The sequence below is a fragment of the Carcharhinus amblyrhynchos genome, chromosome 20, assembly GCF_965287045.1.
Source record: "Carcharhinus amblyrhynchos chromosome 20, sCarAmb.v2.hapA, whole genome shotgun sequence".
NCBI lineage: Eukaryota > Metazoa > Chordata > Chondrichthyes > Carcharhiniformes > Carcharhinidae > Carcharhinus > Carcharhinus amblyrhynchos.
Window position 1 is genome coordinate 31904380 of NC_137343.1, and position 20490 is coordinate 31924869.

The 20490-nt window shown below is 45.4% G+C and overlaps 1 protein-coding gene across 1 annotated transcript in view; it reads left to right on the plus strand.

The window, feature by feature from the left end:
* LOC145355906 (protein NipSnap homolog 1-like) overlaps positions 1–20490 on the plus strand; it is a 34387-nt gene that overhangs the window by 5738 nt on the left and 8159 nt on the right. Inside the window, exons 4-7 of the mRNA XM_080208379.1 lie at positions 3073–3167; positions 9033–9103; positions 11629–11769; positions 16286–16317. Of these exons, the coding sequence (XP_080064505.1) occupies positions 3073–3167; positions 9033–9103; positions 11629–11769; positions 16286–16317 (339 nt within the window). The remainder of the gene's footprint in view (positions 1–3072; positions 3168–9032; positions 9104–11628; positions 11770–16285; positions 16318–20490) is intronic.

The following is a 20490-nucleotide window of genomic DNA, read 5'->3' on the forward strand; positions in this document are numbered from 1 at the left end:
GTCTAATCCTCTAGCACAGAAATGTTTCCTAAAAGCTTTATCAAATATAGAAAATACTTCAGAAATAATTAAACAATAGAAGCTTAATGCTGGAGTTTGTATGGGCCAGGTTATAAATGCCTACTAATGTTTGCACTTACAAATCTATCTCCCTTACCCTGGCAGCAGAATTATGAATCTGGTTTTTCGTGGTTCTTTTTTTTTCACGGTGTGGAGTTGCACTGAGTAGGGTAATGGAACGTGACTTAAACAAGCATCAGATTATAAACACAATTGCAGCCTTTATCCTGTTATTAGGACCAAGTCTTGGCAACACTGAAGGAATCACTGTGCACAGCACTGGATTGAAATAGGAGATATGCTGTTTTAATTAAACTTCAAAAGCTCAAATCATTGAATCCCTCCAGTAGAGAAGGAGGCCATTCAGCTCATCAATTCTGCAGTGACCACAATTCCACCCACGCCCTATCCCAATAATTGCACATATTTATCCTGCTAATCCCACTGACACTAAGGGGCAATTCAGCTCAGTCAATCAACATAATCTGCACATCTTTGGACTGTGGGAGGAAACTGGAGCACCCGGAGGAAACCCACACAGACATGGGGAGAATGTGCAAACTCACATAGACAGTCACCTGAGCCTAAATCAAACCCAGGTCCCTAGTGTTGTGAGGCAGTAGTGTGAACAACTTTGCCACCATGCCACTAATTGTATATTCGTAAAACACAACAGATATATAATCTCATGACTTGGTCAAATACAGCACTGCAGCAACGTGCCACGTGTTCACACTTGGTCAGTTCTACATGCGGTTTTAATATGGTATTATGTTTTATGTCTTCTCCTTACTTAATATGAAAGCTTTCATGTAATTACTGAACAATTGCATTCCAATTTTTAAAAAAATCTTTTGATGCTTTCTACCCTTCGAAACAACCCTCTGACGAACATTTACTCAGCCATTCTTGTGTGTGCACCCCCACCAAAATATCATTGTGTCAAATTGTATCTCGTGCTGTAAGGACCATCTCTGGTTGCCTTTCATAAACCACTGCAGTCCTTGAGGTGGTGTTGATTCCATGATTGTTGGAGGTGGAAAACTCCAACGATTTGACCCAGTGATGTAGGAGCAGCTGTCTAATATGTGTGGGCAGGTTTCTCTCCCTCACTGCTCTCTTTTTATTAAACCAGCTGTTTTATAACAGAATTGCTTTTGAAACTATGCCAGGGAACATTAAAAGTCGCTGACATATTGTGAAACTAGAGGTGCACGTTGGTATGTGAGGCGGGTGTAGAGCATTTGTAATCCAGCAGGATTTTTATGGCACTTTGGCCGACAGTCTACAAATGACTAATTTTCACAACTTATGGTGGTGGGATCTCCACAATCTGTAACCTAGTGTTCCAGTAGTTGCCAATGACCCTTGCCTTTCCTACTTATGCTTGGTGTCTGTAAGTTTTGTCTACAGATTTTTTTTTTTACTTGACTCTTCCCAGTACGATCCACACGGGAGGCAAACTACTGTTGTTCCCTCACTGCATTCAGCAGAGAAAAGAACATTAAGATTCTGTCCAAATCCATGTATTGAGTGTGATCATTTAGGCAGTATGGCGCGGTGAAAAAAAAGGCAATATAAGCTGCGAGAAGACTCATTTGTTTGCAAAAGTTACTTTGACGTCAAATCCTTGTGATTCAAGAGATACTTACTTATGCCCCAGAAACTTTACGCCTGACTGAATTTCAATAACCTAACATATTGGACAGAATTTTCCCCCAAAATTTCTAAGTGTCATAACAGTGAGAAAAATGAGGTGAGCCACACTGATCTCTCAGGAGCGCACTCCGCATGGCAATCTTTCAACGTTCAGTCATTCTTTTGGAGAGTTTGGAGCTTTGTGCCAGTACTGAGTGGAACGGGGCTAAACACACCAGTGAGCCGGCTGCAGAAAACTCGGGCACCATTTCACAACAGCACCCTAATCTCTCAATGCGCTGGAGGAACCCCCCCCCCCCGCCCAGATTGCTAGCTAGTTCCCCCACTTCCTCCCACTGCTCCCCAACAACACAAGTCACCCACATTGGGTCATCAATGCCTTTCTGATGGGTGCCCCAAAATGACCCCCAACGTGCTCCCCTGTCACGACCCCCTGCAAGATCCATCTCACATAGCGCTTTGTCATCCACACACAGCAACCCCGCCCCCCCCCCCCCCCCCGGCCTATCCCCGCACTGCTGCTGGCACGCTGACGGTGCTGAATGGTAGCCATTGCCAGGGTGCCTAGTGGTCATTGCCAGAACGCCTTGTGGGCACTGCCTCCAACCGCTCGGGGGGCTTCAATGACCTCCAATCCTCCCCGTAACTATCCATGCCAGGTCCACGCCGGCGGAGACCTGTGCTGATATTCACTGTTATGGCGCCGCGCCCAAAGGCCAGAAGATTCCGTGCACTGGGTTCCAAAGTGGTTATTCCTATTTAAATGCTACTTTAAATATGCTCATGGGCTTTGCGCCCTTTCTGGAGGTGAAATGGTTCATACCATTGGAAAGGGGCCAGGGACATAGCAAACGGTTTGGCGCTGGGTAGCAATTGAATTTTTAGCATTGCTGTTAGTTTCCAGGTTTGCCGCGCTGTTCGCCAGACGTGGCAAAGTGGTAAAATCAGGTCCATTATTTTATTCAAAATGGTTAGCACTGTTTCTTCATAGCTGTGTGCTCTGACCTTTGTGCTGTAGACCACCTAATCCTTTACACCCTCGCAAATTATTTATCAAAAAAACCTTTGCACTAAAAGCTGTTAACGTCCTTTGTTTAATTTTCTCTTCAAATATTATTTTGTGTTGTCTTTATTTCTCCAAGTATTTGACTAATTGATGGTAAAACTAATTTTTTTTTAAATTGGCAAGGGAGTGTATGCTTTTTGGAACTAACCTCTTCATTTTTCACACTATGTTAAAATCCAGCAGGTTGTCTGTATTGTCATTCGGCTGCACATAAAAGACCATTAGTTGTGTCTAGATTTAAAATTGTTTGCCTTTCAACGAAAAGAAATCTTTGTTGATGATTGCAGGGAGCAGATATTGCAAAAGCTACACAATGATGCTGACTACCCATGTGAGATTGTAGGGAGCTGGAACACACTGTATGGTGAACAGGATCAAGCAGGTAGGTCTGCCATTCACTTTGATGGAATCTGTACTCTATTTTAACATTTCTTCACTTTCCCTCTTACCTTTAACAGCTCCATCCTTTCTTCATGTGTTATCATTCTTGTGTAAATTTTCAACTTGCCTCTTGAGCCTAAAACTGCCTTGGCGAATCAGCCACCTCTTATAGTAACTGTCCAATTTTCATTTCAGTTGAAACCAATAGAAATTAAAATCCGGTGCTTTCTGGAAAGCATGTATGTAGACCTACCATACGTAGAAAACATTTTGTGTAGACCAAGCATGTACGAAAGATGCCTCTCATTCCTCTAGATGAATGAGAGACGGTGTCATTGGTGCCTTCCATATCTAGGGATGTGCTAGCACATCCGACATACTGTCTGGGAGCAGTTACTCCGCAAGGACTGGGAGGCCATCCGTTGCCAATGGCTGTCAAAGTAACCGCTCCGCAACTGGGGATCTCTGCAGGATTCCTCAAGGATCTAGTCACAAGTGCATCCCAGAGGTTGTGGACACCCTATTTAAAGGGTGCAAAATTACTTTCAGTTTTCCTTAGAAGAAGCCAGCCAGGCTGTCAGAGCAGTGGGATTTGCTACTTTCTCTGGATTCCCACAAGTGCAAATGTCATTGACTGCACTCGTGTGGCTTTAAGAGCTCCCTGGGAGGAGCCATGACAATTTAATCATGGGAAGGGGTTCCGCAAGCTGAATCTGTAGCTGATTTAGAACGACTAAAAGCAAATTATGCAGGTATGTGCGAGATACCTTGGAGCTCCCGCGTCTCATACATCTTGCGTCATTCCTAATGCCGCAGATATTCGAGGGCCTTTGCTGCAGACAAGATTGGTTCCTCAGTTGCAAAGGCCACCACTAAACAAATGCTTGATGACACCAGTTCTCTGCTTCCAGTCTAAGGTACATTATGAATCCACCCTATGGTATCTCAGCACCGGCAATTGTTGCTGCAAGACAGATGTTCCGGCTTCTTCACCCTATTCCGTCCGCAGTGTTACATACATTCTCACATCGCAGTCATAGAACAGTACAGCACAGTACCGGCCCTTCAGCACTCGATGTTGTGCTGAGCTTTGTCCGAAACCGAGATCAAGCTATCCCCCTCCCTATCATTCTGGTGCGCTGCATGTGCCTATCCAATAACCGCTTGAAAGTTCCACTATCATCTCCACAGTCATTGGTATCTCTCAGCGATGCACTACAGTAATTCAGCTCGCCTTTCGATGGACTGTGAAAGGTTCAGGAGGCGCCTAGTCTGATATAAATGAGGCACTCCTGATCATGCCTTATTTTCAGGCTCCCAGTATCCTGTGCTGCCGAGCTGCCCCTTCTGTTGCCCTGAAAATATTGACGTTAAATCTGGGTCTTATGGATAATAGAGAGCACATGTCAGATCTGTTGTGACCTTTATTGGATCCCCTTTGAGGGCTCCACAGTCTTACATATGTACACCAAAACCAGGTATACTGAAGCCATTGTAAATAGCACATTGACCGTGTGAGAAATGGCAGAGGGTTAATGTCACCGGGTTCTGAAGCAGGAGGGCGTAAAGTTGCATGGATGGAATTCCCTCCAGGATCCCACCCACCTTGATCCTGGTCCAGTTTCACATTGGGGCTACAGGACCTTGGGCGGGAAGACCACCTATGCACCTGAAGTGGCCACTTAAGAGCCTTTTCCCACTCAACCTCAATATTTAGGCTGGCTGATGCCGGCTAGATCATGGTGCCAGATAGAAAAAGTGAATAAAGACCCCTCCAGATTTGGGGCACACTCTCCTCAGGACTGGGGAGCTCCGTTCTCCCTCTCCCTCAGCCTCTTCATCCAACCTGGGTCAACCTACCCGTCCCCGACACCAAGATTGCAGACAAACTCTTGCATTGCCCTTTACAATCTGGTGATAGTATCTGACAGCACTGCCTGACGTTCCTGTGTCTGTTGTTGCAGCTACAACATCTGTGTGTGTTAGGATCGAGTCCAAAGGCTGGTCATCTGACTGGGATTTAGCAGAATCCTGGCCTCCGGCGGTGTTCCGAGTATCAGTGACCTCCATCTCTGCCAGCTCCTGCCACGGAGCAGAATCTGTGCTGTGCTCACCAGACTGTGACAGTGAGGCTGCTCTAGAACTACGTCTCACAGGGAAATGTGTCCATGGGCGGAATTTTACCGGCACACCCACTCCGAGGCCAGTGGAGAATACTGTTCTCCGAGTCTCCCCCGCCCCCAGAATCGGGGCGGGCGTGTCGGTAAAATTCCAGCCTTTGTGTTGGTGCAGGGTGTGGGCGAACACTGTGATGGATCCTTGTCAGGTGTAGTGTGGTGGGGGCTGGGGCAGATAGGCTGGCTTCTTCTGTCTCTTTTCATCATCGTACAGATATCTGTCCGAGAGGGATGAGATTGTTAATGATTGTCTGCGTGCTGACCAACATAAAGCACACGCAGTTTCATCAGCGGAATGGTGAGATGGTGATGAGACCTCACTGACTTAGGAGACACTGATCTCACCCTCAACACAGATAATCCTGTTCCTCGTCAGCCAGCTCTATTGCACGCTCCTCAAACTCTGTGAGAAGCCTGAGCAGAGGTATTCCCCTTCCAGTCTGGGATCTCTCTCTGCCGTGGATGAGCTTCTCCTGAATGAAGACAGATGGACAGACTGTGAGCAGGATGGATGCCAAGGCAGATGATGAGGTCTGTGTGTGCTAAGTGGAGCTGTGTAATTCCTGAAGAACCTCCAGTGTTTTGTTACTAAGTGTGGGGGAATCTCGTCATATATTTATGCATATTCAATGAGCTGTAAAGTGGGTGATCTGGCCCGCACACCTGCCTTGCGAACGGTAGGGAGATGCATTGCTTTTCCCTCACACCCACTGCACTTTGTCTCTAAAACAGAACATCCCACCCGAATTATGGTGTGAGTTAAGTGTTGCCACTTTGACTTCCAGCCACCAACCTACCTTTCTCTGCCCTGCTACTTTTCCCTGTTATTTACCTTGTCAACAGGTGGCACAGTGGCCAGTACTGCTGCCTCACAACACCAGGGATCCGGGTTCAGTTCCGGCCTCCGGATACTGTCTATGTGGAGTTTGCACATTCTACCCATGTCAGTGTGGGTTTCTTCCGGGCGCTCCAGTTTCCTCCCACCGTTCAAAATTGTGTGGGTTAGGTAGATTGGCTGTGCTAAATTGGCCCTTACTGTCAGGGGGACTAGCTAGGGTGAACATTATTTCTCACGGTTCCCCGAAAAGTCTCTAGCTTGCCTGCCCATCTCCAAACTTAATGGACCCTTAAAAATGAAGTCTAGAGCTGTGAACCTGCAGTGTCGCAATGACTTGCAGGTGCTGCCTATCTTTATATAAGAAGTTAATTGGTGCCAACTATGGTACTTCGAAGATGCACCTCTTGAGATGGTCTGACAATGGGAACTCAGTGCTAGAAATACTCAGAAGGCCGGGGAGAACAGAGCAGAGAGAAACGAGATTATCCCCAAAGGCTCAAGGAGCTGAGAAATTGGGCAGTACTTTCCTCGACATCTGGTCGACTTGGAGGCAGATGAGACCAGGGAGATAGGAGGAACCATGTCAGCTCCTGAAACATTCCCAGGAGCGGGAGGGAAAGTTGGTAGTCCGCCCACTGTACAAAGGCAGGCAGCCTATTTGCATTTTACTGCTTAAAATGTCTCTGCCATTGTGATTGTGCTGGCAGTGGAACAAACATCCCCCAGCCCCCGGTCTTTGGGGAGAACACTAGCTCAGTGTGGAATGGCTGGCTGGAGTGTGTCCGAGTTGTGGGTTCCATACTGCAGGGAGGTGGCTGCGTTAACAAAAGGCACTGACTCCAGCTATTTGATTAATGAAATGCAGACCAGTGAAAGTACCACAACACACCAGAGAAACGTCCAGCTCCCCTAGTGGGGATTGCTGAGTTTCCGCAGCTGCCAACAGCATTGTTCATCTACTCACCGTCCTTAATAGGGTGGTGAGCTCCAAGATGATCAGGGAGGAGACCTCCTCCTGGAATGTTGCAATGCCTGGCTAGCTGACAACGAGTGTGGGCTCGAGATTCCCATGTGGTTCTGACTCCAGGGTGCCAAGTATGTGGGGAAAATCCATTAATATTGCCTCTCTCCAGAGACGCTGCATTACCTACTGAGCATTTTCAGTTTGTATTTCAGATTTCCAGCAATATTTTTGCTTTTTACATTATATTTTTCTTTTATTCACTTGTGGGATGTGGGCAATTGTTTTTCATCCCTAATTGCACTTGGGAAGGTGATGGTGAGCTGCCTGCTTGAACCGCAGAGCTGCCAGGAGGGGGAATGTTCCAGAACATTGATGGTGAAGAAAACAGCGATATATTTCCAAGTCAGAATGGTGTGTGACTTGGAGAAGGATTCTCAGGTGATGGTGTTGCCATGCACCTACTGCTCTTGTCTTTCTAGGAGGCAGAGACCGTTACTTTGGAAGGTGCTGCAGAAGAAGCCTTGTCCAGTTTTTGCAGTGTGTCTTGAAGATGATACACTGCAGTCACTCTACATGGGTGGTGAGGGGGAGTGAATGTTTAAGATGGTGGTTAGGATCCTGGTCAAGTGGCTTACTTTGACCTGAATTATGCCGAGCTCCTTGAATTAGACAGCATTCATCCAGGCAAATGGGAAGTATTCCATCACACTCCTGAGTTGTGCCTTGTAGATGATGGACAGGCTTTGGGAAGTCAGGAGATGAGTCACCCGCCACAAAATTCCCAGCTTCTAACCTGCTGTTATGTTCATAGCATTTATATGGCTTGTCCAGTTAAATTTCTGGTCACTGGTGACACCTCCCCATGATGTTGAGGGAGTTCACAGATGGTAATGCCCTTGAACGTCAAGGGACGACGGCTCGATTCTCTCTCTTATTGGTGATGGTCTTTACCTGACTCTTTGTGTGGCGTGAATGTTATTCGCCACTTATCAGCCCAAGCCTGAATGTTGTCCGATTTGCTGAATGCAACACACGGATTGCTTTATTATCCCAGGAGTTGTGAATAGCATGGAATATTGTGCAATCATCGGCAAGCATTTCCACTTCTGATTTTATGATGGAAGAACATTGATGGAGCAGCCATCTTTGGATCTGCCCTGTCATTGGGACATTAGGACGGGCATGTCCAAGGAATGGTGTTCGGAGGATTCTGGCACATGAACTGTTAGCTATGATTGACTGAGAATGACAATGTCAGGCTGCTGGTTGACGAGCCTGTGAGACAGCTCCCCCCAATTTTGACACAAGGCCCGAGTAAGGTGGACTTTGCAGGTTTGGCTGCTACTGTTTCTGCCTTTGTTAGTTCTAGTGTCGATACTGAATGGCCATCTGTTTTTAACTTCTTTGACTTTAGCGTAACGGTTTGATATGTTGCTTGTTTGGCCATTTCAGAGGGCCGTTAAAAGCCAATCAGATTGTTACCAGTCTGGAGTCGAACATAGAGCAGGCCAGGTAAGAATGGCAGGTTTCCTTCACCAAGAAACATTAATGAACCAGGTTTTTTTTGCAACAATCTGAGAGTTTCATGGTCCCTGTTACAGATACTAGCTTTATTCCAGATTTATTTAATTAACTGACCCCCACCTCCCCGCTGCTCTTTGGGATTTGAACTCATGTCTTTGGATCAGTAGCCCAGGCCTCTGGATTACTAATCTAATGACGTGACCACTATGATACTGTACCTCAGCAAAGATTCATTCATGTGAGGGAAGTTCTTGACATGCCCGTGGCATATAACTTATTACTGAGTATGACCAAGTTTCTTCTTTCATGCTGTAAGACCATTTTTTGTGTACACGGCAAATTTGTCATTTTTATTTTGCACAGTGCATTTGTGGCGGTTTTCTGGTGGTTATCCTGCTTTGACAGATGCAATGGAGAAGCTATTACAGAATAAGGTAACAGATGAAAGCCAATCGCTCAGTCATCCAGCCTCAGACAGTTAAATTTAGTCTCATTTTATGCAGTCAACATTAGTTTGTACACATGCTTGTATATTTTCTAATCGATGGTGTGTAAATGAGCAAGTACGCATTCGGAAGAAGAATGGGTTAAGGCTCGTGCTAATGTGACTTGTGTTACTGTGCATTATCTGTGACCATAAAGACATGCGGATGTAAAGGTTAAAAATGACTGACATTTTTAAACAAGTCTCAGACCTCTGCTGGTGTGGACAATTTTGTCCTCCTCATGCCACCACTTAATACAAATGAGCATTCCATCGCTCTCCATCACTTCACCTTTGTGAAAGTGGCCCAGCTTGGTTCCATTATCTCTTATCCCGATGTAATTTGTGCATCTCCTACTGTGGCTTGTTCTGTATTGGTGTCTCCTCCTGAAAGTGTGTGTGTACCTCGGGTGTGCCCCACATTCCACCGATAGACCCTTTTCCTCATCTAGGTGCTGCCCATTTGCCAGCTTTCATATGTATATTGACACCCAACTCCATCTCTCATCACAACCTTTCATTCCACTAACGTTCTTTCCAAGCTGCACGTACAGTATCAAGTCAGCGATGAACTTTCCAGAACTAAATATTGACAAGATTGGAGGCAACAAGTGGATTTCCATTTAAAAAGCCCATGATCTGATCCTTGATTTCACCCCATCCCCTGGCTGTCGATTTAACCCTCAATGCATTTTTGGGCCCGAGCCTGAACTTCAAACCCAATATTCTAGCTGCCAAGATTGGCCCACTGCTATCCCCTTCTCATCATCCCACCACCACCGCACCCCCCCCCCAGCTCTTACTTTATTCAAATGCCGCTGAAATTCTCGTTCATAAAATCGTGTCTGTTAGACTTAACCATTCTAATATTGTCCCAGCTAATTCTGCTCTCTCAAAATCCACTTGTCCTTCCCAACTTGCATTGAACCTTCATCACCCAAATCCATGCCCTTATCTACAGAATACTCGACCATGTCCTTATCCCACCTGAAGACTAAATCGTCCCTTACTTTCCCAAGGTGTGTAGCTTAAGGGAATTAGTTGGGTAAATATGTGTGTGGGGTTACGGGGACAGGGCCTGGATAAGACACTCAGTCAGCACAGACTCTATGGGCCGAATGGCCTCCTTCTGTTCTGTACTGTACTGATTTTATGATTCACCCCATCTCTGGAGCCTCTCCTGGTGATGGGGGGAGTCCACCCACAATCCAAACAGTTGCCCCACAGCAAGGTAACGCTGGGAGAAGCAGTCATTGCTTTAAGTCATAACTTCTTTCCTTGTCTCAGGAGGAAGTCCCACCTTAAGGTGCTGCCAGCTCCATTGGATTGGCTGACAGCTCTGCAGCCCCAGCAGCACCAGTTGGGGGATGGTGGCCATGACTGGGGCAACAGGGAGGCCCATCACTTTGAGGACCCCAGGAAAGTTGGCGGGGGGGAGGCGGGTGGTTCAGGGTGTCTGTAAGCTGGGCAAGGGTTTGGGTTCAAATGGTGGGGAAGGTTGGAGGGAGGATGAGCTTTGCGAGGGTGGTGGTGTGATTCCGATGGGCCCGTGAGGCTTGCAAAGGAGGTTCCCCCCCCTCCCACACTTTGACTAACACCAGTCCACACAGTTAAATCTCCCCCATTACGGGTAGAATACCTGCAGAGATGCTATGAGGCCTTTAAGGCCATGTAAGAACCTCAAAATGCCCAAAGGCACCTTCCCCTGTGCCCCATAGTATTTCATTTGGTTGGGGTATATGGCAAGAAGGCTGGATTTAATGTGTCCCACCTACCTTTCAACTGAAGCATATAATCCAGCTCACTGTTAATTAATAGAATCCTGCAGTGCAGAATGAGGCCATTCGGCCCATTGAGTCTTAACCGACCACAATCCCATTTAGGCCCTATCCCCATAACCCTATGCATTTACCCAAGCTAGTCCCCCTGATACTAAGTTGCAATTTAGCATGGCCAATCCACCTAACCCACGCATTTTAGCGCTGTGGGAGGGAACCAGAGCACACAGAGGAAATCCACGCAGACACAGGGAGAACGTGCAAACTCCACACGGACAGTGACCCAGGCCAGGAATTGAACCTGGGTCCCTGGCGCCGTGAGGCAGCAGTGCTAACCACTGTGCCACCATGCCATTCCCGTTCCTCTGCAGCCATGTAGACTCCCACACAAGCATACGGTCCCAAACCTCATTGTCCTGTTATCTCCTTCAAAATTCTCCCAAAACCCTACCCATCCAAGCTTGCTTTCAGTTCAGGTCTACCAACACTCCCCAAAGTCTGGTTTCAATTCTTTTAAGTACATTGGGATATTCCTATTAAGTTCAAAGTGATATATATAAATGCAAGTTGTTGTTGTGTAAAATTACTTTTCTTAACCCAAGTTTATTGGAAAAGTTGAGACTCTTGTGTATTCCTGTTTGAGCATCTGGTTTTAAAAATTGTGACTTGGGATGATTGACTGTTTTCCATGTTTCAGGAATATCTGGAATACCGAAAGGAGAGGAGCAAGATGTTGCTGTCTCGGAACAATCAATTACTCTTAGAATTCAGTTTCTGGAATGAACCATTACCAAGACCAGGGCCAAATATTTACGAACTTCGGACATATTATTTAAAGGTAGATTCCTCTGGGTGAGAATTTACTGTCCAGCATCTGGTAGGAATTTTACATCTAAAAGGTTGTGAAGTGGCTGGCTATTTCAGGGAACTGGTACAGATTAGATTGGCTGAATGGTTGCCTTCTGTGAAATTCTGTGGCTGTGAATTTCCTCCAAGTTACTAAGCACCAATTCAGTAACTACCCAAGAGACAAACGAGAAATCTATTGGTTAAAAACCCTCTGAAATTCTACTCCAGAGTACATGTTGTGATATAACTTGATTGCATTTCATCAAATTGCAGGACTATTTTGATAGAGACGGCCCAGTTAAATTGGAAATTTGAGCAGTTAATATTAATTGGGTTTTGGCATTAAAGCTGCCCCTTTTTAACACATTTTCTCCCATCACCGTGGATTAACACAGAAATCTGAATGTTAGTCTCTGACTGTCAGTGCACTTGATATCTTCACCACTGGCGTGTGAGGAATTGTGGAAACAAACTTTCTTCTGACCACTCTTTAATAACATTGGCTTTAAAAGGTGAATCAGAAAGGCTGCATTGTTTCACCAAGAAAATCTTAGTGGGCCTAGGTGAGGAGTTGGCAGGGTGGTGGAGGTTGGTGTCAGTTGATGATTTCCCATCTCTTCAAATTATGAATTGGAGAGTAATAGAAAGATGTATGTGTATGGTGCTGTCTGTTGGTGGGTGTGTGTTTCTGTATGGGTGGTGTTTCGGTGTGTGTTACCTGTTTGTAGGTTTGTGTGTGTGTGTGTGTGTGTTGTGCTAAGGATGTGTGTGTGTGTGTGTGTGTGTGTTGTTGCATCTGTGGGGATATGTTGTAGGTAACGTGGGTGTGTCTGTGCACGTCCAAGTTAAGTTTATTTATTTAGGCTTACATTAACAATGTAATGAAGTTATTGTGAAAATCCCTTAGTTGCCACATTCTAAATACACTGAGGGAGAATTTAGCATGGCCAATCCGCCTAACCAGTGTGTCTTTCGAACTGTGGGTGGAAACTGGAGCACCCAGAGGAAACCCACGCAGGTACAGGGAGAATGTGTAGACATTGCACATTCAGTGATCAGAGAAGAGTCGAATCCAGGCCCTGACACGGTGAGCCAGCAATGCTAACCACTGTGCCGCCCCGTATATGTACGTGTCTATGTGCGTGTGTGTGTGTATGAGAGAGAGAGTGACTAGCTGGTCACTGTGACCTTGAAACCACTGCTGACTGGTATAAGAAGACTTATTCAATGCCTAATCACATCCTCAGCTTCCACATGAGAGAACACCAGAAACATGAGGAATACTCAGCAGGTCAGGCAGTATCTGTGGAGTGAGAAACCACATCAGTAATTCAGGGTGATGACCTTTTGGTCAGAACTGGAAATGTTGATAACATCTTTTCCTCTCTGTCCCATTCCCAGCCTGGTTCCACTGTCCTCAGCCCAGTTGCTGCACTATTCCGTTGGTGTAAATAGAAGGAATAGCATTTCATCTTTAGATTGGGTACTTAACAACTTTTTGTTCTCAACATTGAGTTTAGTGATTTAAATTCAAAACCTGTGTCCCTTCTTGCTGGATAGCACTTGTTGGTGATCATTCTGCTATTCTCATTTACAACTGCTCTAATTCCATCATTTCTTGTCCTATTACCATCTCATTCTGCCTCTTACCACAGTTAGGAGGGTCTCCTCCTGAACTGATCTGGGACCAGTCTTCTAGCGCAAAGGATAAACAGGGTGGTCATGGGGATTTTAAACTAGCAAGTGAGGGAGGGGAGAAGGGAAAGTTAAAACGACAAGAAGACTTGGTTAATGGGAACCAAAGCATCAGGTTTGTATGTGAGGAGAAGATAGAGGTTAATAGGATGAATAGGCAGGGCCAGTCTAATAACCATCAGAGATTAACAAAGGATGTTAAAATGTAGTGCACAAAATATCCTGCAAGGGAAACGCAAACTGGTGGTACATATTTAAAAATGCTGCACCTAAATGCACACAGTATTAAGAATAAGGTCAGTGAGTTGATGGTACAAATAGAGACAAATGAGTATGATTTGGTGGGGATTACTGAAACATGGCTACAGGAGGACCTGGATTGGGAGTTGAATGTACTTGGTATCCAGGCCTGAGCTGACAAGTAGCAAGTAATGTTCAGGCAATGACCATCATCAATGAGAGACGCTAACCATTGCCCCTTGACATTCAATGGTGTAGCCATCACTGAATCCCCCACTGTCAACATCCTTGGGGTTACCATTGACCAGAAGCTCAACTGGACTCACCACATAAACACAGTGGCTACACGAGCAGGTCAGAGGCTAGGAATACTGCGGCGAGTAACCCACCTCCTGACTCCCCAAAGTCTATCCACCATCCACATGGCACAAGTCAGGAGTGTGATGGAATACTCCCCACTTGCCTGGATGGGTGCAGCTCCAACAACACTCAAGAAGCTTGAAACCATCCAGGACAAAGCAGCCACTTAATTGGCACCACATCTACAAACATCCACTCTCTCCATCACCAACACTCAGTACACACTGCTGCTGCCATCTACAAGATGCACTGCAGCAATTCACCAAAGATCCTTAGACAGCACCTTCCAAACCCACAACCACTTCCATCTAGAAGGACAAGGGCAGCAGATAAATGGGAACACCACCACCTGCAAGTTCCCTTCAAGTTACTCACCATCCTGACTTGGAAATATATCGCCATTCCTTCAGTCGCTGGGTCAAAATCCTGGAATTCTTTCCCTAATGGCATCGAGAGTCAACCCATAGCACGTGGACTGCAGGGATTCAAGAAGGCAGCTCACCAGCACCATCTCAAGGGCAGTGAGGGATGGACAATAAACGCTGGCCAGCCAGCGACACCCATGTCCCACGAATGAATAAAAAAAAAGTATCCCAAAGGATAGGCAAGGTGGCACGGGCGGTGGAGTTGCTTTATTGGTTAAAAATGACATCTAGTTGTATTAAGAAATGCCATTGGGACTGAGGGCCAACATGTTGAATCAATCTGGGTGGAAATAAAAGACAAAGGAGAAAGCATCTTGTAGGAGTAATTTACAGGCCCTTTGAGCAATACTTCTGAAGTGGGGAATAGTATAAACCAAGAAATCACAAGGGCTATTGAAAAGGGCACATTGGTAATCATGGGTGATTTTAACCTGCATGTAGACTGGATTAATCAAATTGGCAAAGGTAGCCTCCAGGGAGATTTCAGAGTGTAAATCTCCCCCACCTCAGAGGCCCCACCCTCTTGGCATTGCCTGATGCCGTGGCAGTACCAAGGTGCCCTTGAGCATTGCCATTTTGCCCCTTGAGCAGTGCCAGCAGGCAACACTCCATGTTGGGACGTCGTGGTGGCACAGTGGTTAGCACTGCTGCCTGACAGTGCCAGGGACCCGGGTTCAATTCCCTTCTTGGGTCACTGTCCGTGCAGAGTTAGCACGTTCTCCCTGTGTCTGCCTGTGTTTCCTCAGGTGCTCCAGTTTCCTCCCATAGTCTGAAAGATGTGCTGGTTTGGTGCATTGGCCATGTTAAATTCTCCCTCAATGTACCCGAACAGGCTCTGGAGTGTGGCAACTAGGGGATTTTCACAGTGACTTCATTGCAGTGTTAATGTAAACCATACTTGTGACTAATAAATTAACTTTACATTTCCAGCCCTTAGTGTTAAATCACAATCTACAAATTCTGAAAATTCAGGTGCTCATAAAATCAAGAGCAAGGCAGAAGTTAAAGAACAAAAAGATAAAATTACAAAATGTAGTGATCTCAGGCTTACAGGCGGGAGTTTGGAGGAGGGCAGTGGTGGGTAGTCAGGTCAGGGTTCAGGTAGGCAGAGGGGTGGTTGGGGGTGGAGGGGTGAGCGATGGTAGGTTAGGTTGTGATGTCATTCACTGAGTTACACCAGAGAATGAACAAGAGTAATAATTCTAGCTGATCTTTCCAGGTAAGTTGGTTGTGTCTAGTGTCAGAGCCATTCACTCAGGCAGCACCAATACGCCAACCAAAAGCTTAAACCTCCCACACAATTGCAGTGCACGTGTGTGCACATCTCCTCAGGGTCCTTCAGCACATGTTCATCTCATCATTGCCCAGGACCAAAAGTGTGGCCCCATAACTCTGTTTCTGTCTCTCTACAGGTACTGCCTGACTTGAGTATGTCCAGAAATTCCTATTCCTAGTTCACATTTCCAGCGTCCACAGCATGTTGTTTGTATATTAGTATCAGCTGTGTGCACAAGTTGTCTTTACTCCACATCACATGCACAAAACAGGCTATCAAAATGGCCAAATAAAATCAGCTGATTTATCCGGGTCATGAATAGTTGAATGCATGTGTCGCATTTTTAGCTATAAATTATGATGAGTGTCTCCTAATTTATTAGGATGAGGCGAACAGCTTTTCCTCTTGTTACTGGGATTCAGTGCATTAGTTGCTTAGAAGGACTTATTTTATTCAGTTGTTCAGTGAACCTAATATCAAACATGTTTTTTTTCCCCCCACCTTTGTAGCCGGGAACCATGATTGAATGGGGTAATAACTGGTAAGTGTTTACAGATCTGTGAAACTTAAATGGATTGTAAGTGTCATTTGACTTTGATCTGAATATGTGGAGGTATGTGTAAAATTTGACACATCTAATTGTGGCACCAGCAACTTGTGCCTAACTAATGCTAATGTCACTGATGGATATAGACTATAGACCAGGTGACATTGAGAAGCTAAATATCTTCCTGTCCCTGTTTCATAAAATCTCTTCCATAAAACAGTGATGTGCGATTTTTAAAATTAATTTGTGTGATGTGGGCATCACTGGCAAGGCTAACATATTTACCCATCCCTAATTTCCCTTGAGAAAGTGGTGAAGAGTCACCATCTTGAACTGCAGCCACTAAAGGCACACTTGCACTGCTCTTCAGTAAGGTGCTCTAAGACTTTGATCCAACAGCAATGAAGAAATGACGATATAAATCGAAGTCGGGATGGTGTGTAACTTGGAGGGGAACAAGCAGGCAGTGATATTTCTATGCACCTGCTGCCCTTGTTCTTCTAGGCAGGTGAGGTCATGGGCTTGGAAGGTGCAGTCAAAGATGCCTTGGCGAGTTGCTGCATTGCATCTTGTATACGGTACACACAGCTGCCATGATGTCTCAGTAGTGGAGGGAGTGGATAATTTAAGCTGGTGGATAGGGTGCCAGTCAAGCAGGTTACTTTGTGCCAGATGGCATCGAACTTAGAATCTCCACAGACACCACTCGGACCATCAAGCTTGCACTGACAACAATCCCATCCAGGCCCTATCCCTATAACCCCAAGTATTTACCCTGCTAATCCTTCTGACACTAAAGGGCAATTTAACATGACCAGTCAACCTAACCCACACATCTTTTAGACTGTGGGAGGAACCAGAGCACCAGGAGGAAACCTACGCAGACGTGGGGAGAATGTGCGGAGTTTGCACAGAAGGCTGGAATTGAACCCAGGTCCCTGGCACTGGTGAGGCAGCAGTGCCGCCCAATTGAGTTGTTGGACCTGGACTCACCCAGACAAGTGAGGAGTATTCAATAACACTCAAGACTTGTGCTTGTATATGATGGAAAGGCTTAGGGGAGTCATGGATGAGGTAGTTACTGCAAAATTCCCAACCTTTGATCTAAATACAGTATTTCTGTAGCTGGTCCAGTTAGATTTCTAGCCAATGGTGTGACTCCCAGGATGTTGATGGATTCAGCGAGGTAATCTAGTTGAAAACCAGTGGCAGTTGGTTACATTCTCTCTTGTCATTCCTGCCACACAAATAGCAAGCAATGTGACTTACTACTCATCAATCCAAGCCTGAACGTTTACTATGTTGGCTCACCGGGAGATAGTGTTGCAATTAGTGGAGACTATGCAAATTGTAGTTGCATTGTATCTTCACAGATTTGGGGCTGGAATTCAATGAAGATTCCAATCAGTCTTCTCTTAGAACTCCAGTAAGATAACCATAGAATTTCCACCCTAACGTATCTGTGTTCCTTAAGGGACAAGTCATGTTTTCACTGCAAAGTTGGTCGGAAGATAATCCCTGTGGTCGTCACAATCTCTACAGAACATTTCCTTTGGCGATAGGAACTATTCAAATGAAAATATGCAACTTTTGGAACAGGGAAATAAATAGTAGTCAGGAAGCAGATGATATGGTGAAGAAAACCAGTTGAGCGCTGTGAAATTACTGAGCTGACAGCCTCGTCTATGCATTTCTGTCTTGGAGGAAGTGATATTAACCTCGCCTCCGTATTAAAAAAAGAGGAAGCGCTTTTTATTTAATTTCAGCTCATTTCCTTAATGTGATATGAAACAATATCTGGTGAGTTACTTGCCATTCTAATCGAAGAAAATTGAGGAAAAGCAGCTGCTTCCATTGCCAAACTTGCCTGCTCCAGTATTGGCAAGTTAAAAGAAGGTCTGGTATTTAAGATTCTCTCGTTGGCAAAGAAGTGGAATAACAAGACTATTAGCTCCAGAGTCTGTGCTGTTCCAAGGGTAGGATTTGTTTTCAGCTGCTTGCTTAATACTAGACTCATGATGAACTGACTCATAACTCACATCAGAAAATCAGTGAATTTGATAGCATCCTTTTAAGCCTGTGTGTTGATTCTGCCAACAACTCCCAAGCACTCACTGTGTCCAGACTCAGTTGTCAGCTTTCCTGACTGTCTTCTAGAAAAGTTCAAAGTTTATTTATTCGTATCACAAGTAGGCATACATTAATACTACAATGAAGTTAGTGACAATCCCCTAGTCTCCACACTCTGGTGCCTGTTCGGGTACACTGAGGGAGAATTTTAGCATGGCCAATGCACCAAACCAAGAGGTCTTTCAGACTGTGAGAGCACCTGGAGGAAACCCAGGGGGAGAACGCCCCGAGTCTACACAGTGACCCAAGCTGGCAATCGAACCCAAGTCCCGGGTGCTGCAGGCAGCAGTGATAACTGTTGTGCCTGCTGTGCCACCCTAGTGGAAGTGGAGGGTTGGCTGACAGCCAGAGCTGTATGAAGTTGGGTTCTGGAGCACTGAGGGATCTTCATTTTCATGTTGCAGCAGAGATTGGGCTACGCCCAGATGCTGCAGTGAAAGGGAACCCTGAGTGTCTTTGCTTTGGGTTCCCTGTAAAACATAAAATCTTGTTTGTGTTTGAATGAGTTAGCTGCCAGAACTATGGAGACCAAAGCCACAAAAATTCAAAACCTGCCTGACGTGCCTTTATTAACATTAGCCCAGAGACATGTCAGTCACTAATGAAGTAGTCAAGCCAGTCGTGGCCTTAGCAACAACAAATCAGGTTGTGAAAACATGGCATAAATAGAATTGGCACTTATCTCCTGTCTCAAACCAAGGCTGTTTTGTTCTTAATTGAACTTCTGTGCTGAGTGACCATTGTAGAGATATAATCTTCTGAAGTTCCCTCGGTTCAAGAACTGTTCCTTCTGATTAGAAAATTCTGCATGTTTTAAGCTTAAATGTATTTATTAGTGTCACAAGTCGGCTTTCATTAACACTGCAATGAAGTCACTGTGAAAATCCCCTAGTTGCCACATTCCGATGCCTGCTCAGGTACACTGAGGGAGAATTTAGCACGACCAATGCACCTAAACAGTATGTCTTTCAGACTAAGGGAGGAAACCAGAGCACCCAGAGGAAACCCACACAGATACTGGGAGAACGTGCAGACTCCGTACAGACGGTGACCCAAGCCGGGTCCCTGGCACTGTGAGGCAGCACTGCTAACCACTCTGCCACCCTACTGTGCCGCCTGCTTGCTCTGTTATTTGGGAAAGATGTGAGAGGAAAACCTGGGGGTTATAGGGCAGTTAGTCTAATATCTGTTGTCAGGAAATTGCTAATGTCTATGCCCAAGGATAGAGTTAGTGTAATGAAACATTACAGTTGATTCAAGAGAGTCAGGAAGGATTGGTAAAGGGTAGTCATGCCTGATGAACATGAACATTAATTGCTTTATTGAAGAAATGACTAAAGAAGGGGAATCTCTATGCATACTACTTATATGGATTTCCAGAAGGCATTTAACAAATGCCTTCACAAGAGAGTCTTTTCAGCAACTCAACTGCAACAGTTGAAGCTAATGGAAATGAAAGCACGTTGTTGGTCTGGTCTGACAATTGCCTAGAGGAATAGAGTGCAAGAATGCAATGCTACCGCTGTACAAAACACTGATCAGATCATATCTGAAACAATTCTAAGCACCAGATCTTAGGAACGATTTTTTGGCCATGGAGTGGGTGGAGTATAGATTAACTAGAATGATACCTAGGGTTGAATTATGATGAGAGGTTACACAAACTAGGATTGGACTTTATGGAAATTAGAAGGTTAAAGGGGGATTTAAAACAAAAGGGAACAGATTGGATAGCTAGAAACTATGGCTGGAATGTTCTGGCCGGTGGGATTTTAGAACATAAGAAATAGGAGCAGGAGTAGGCCATCTGGCCCTTCGAGCCTGCCCCGCCATTCAATAAGATCATGGCTGATCTGTCGTGGCTCAGTTCCACTTTCCGGCCCTCTCCCCATAACCCTTAATCTCCTCTCTTATCAAAAACCCATCAACCCGCTTCTTGAAAATACTTAGCGAGGCAGCCTCCACCACTTCAACGGGTAGAGAATTCCAGAGATTCACCACCCTTTGAGTGAAGAAGTTCCTCCTCAACTCTGTTCT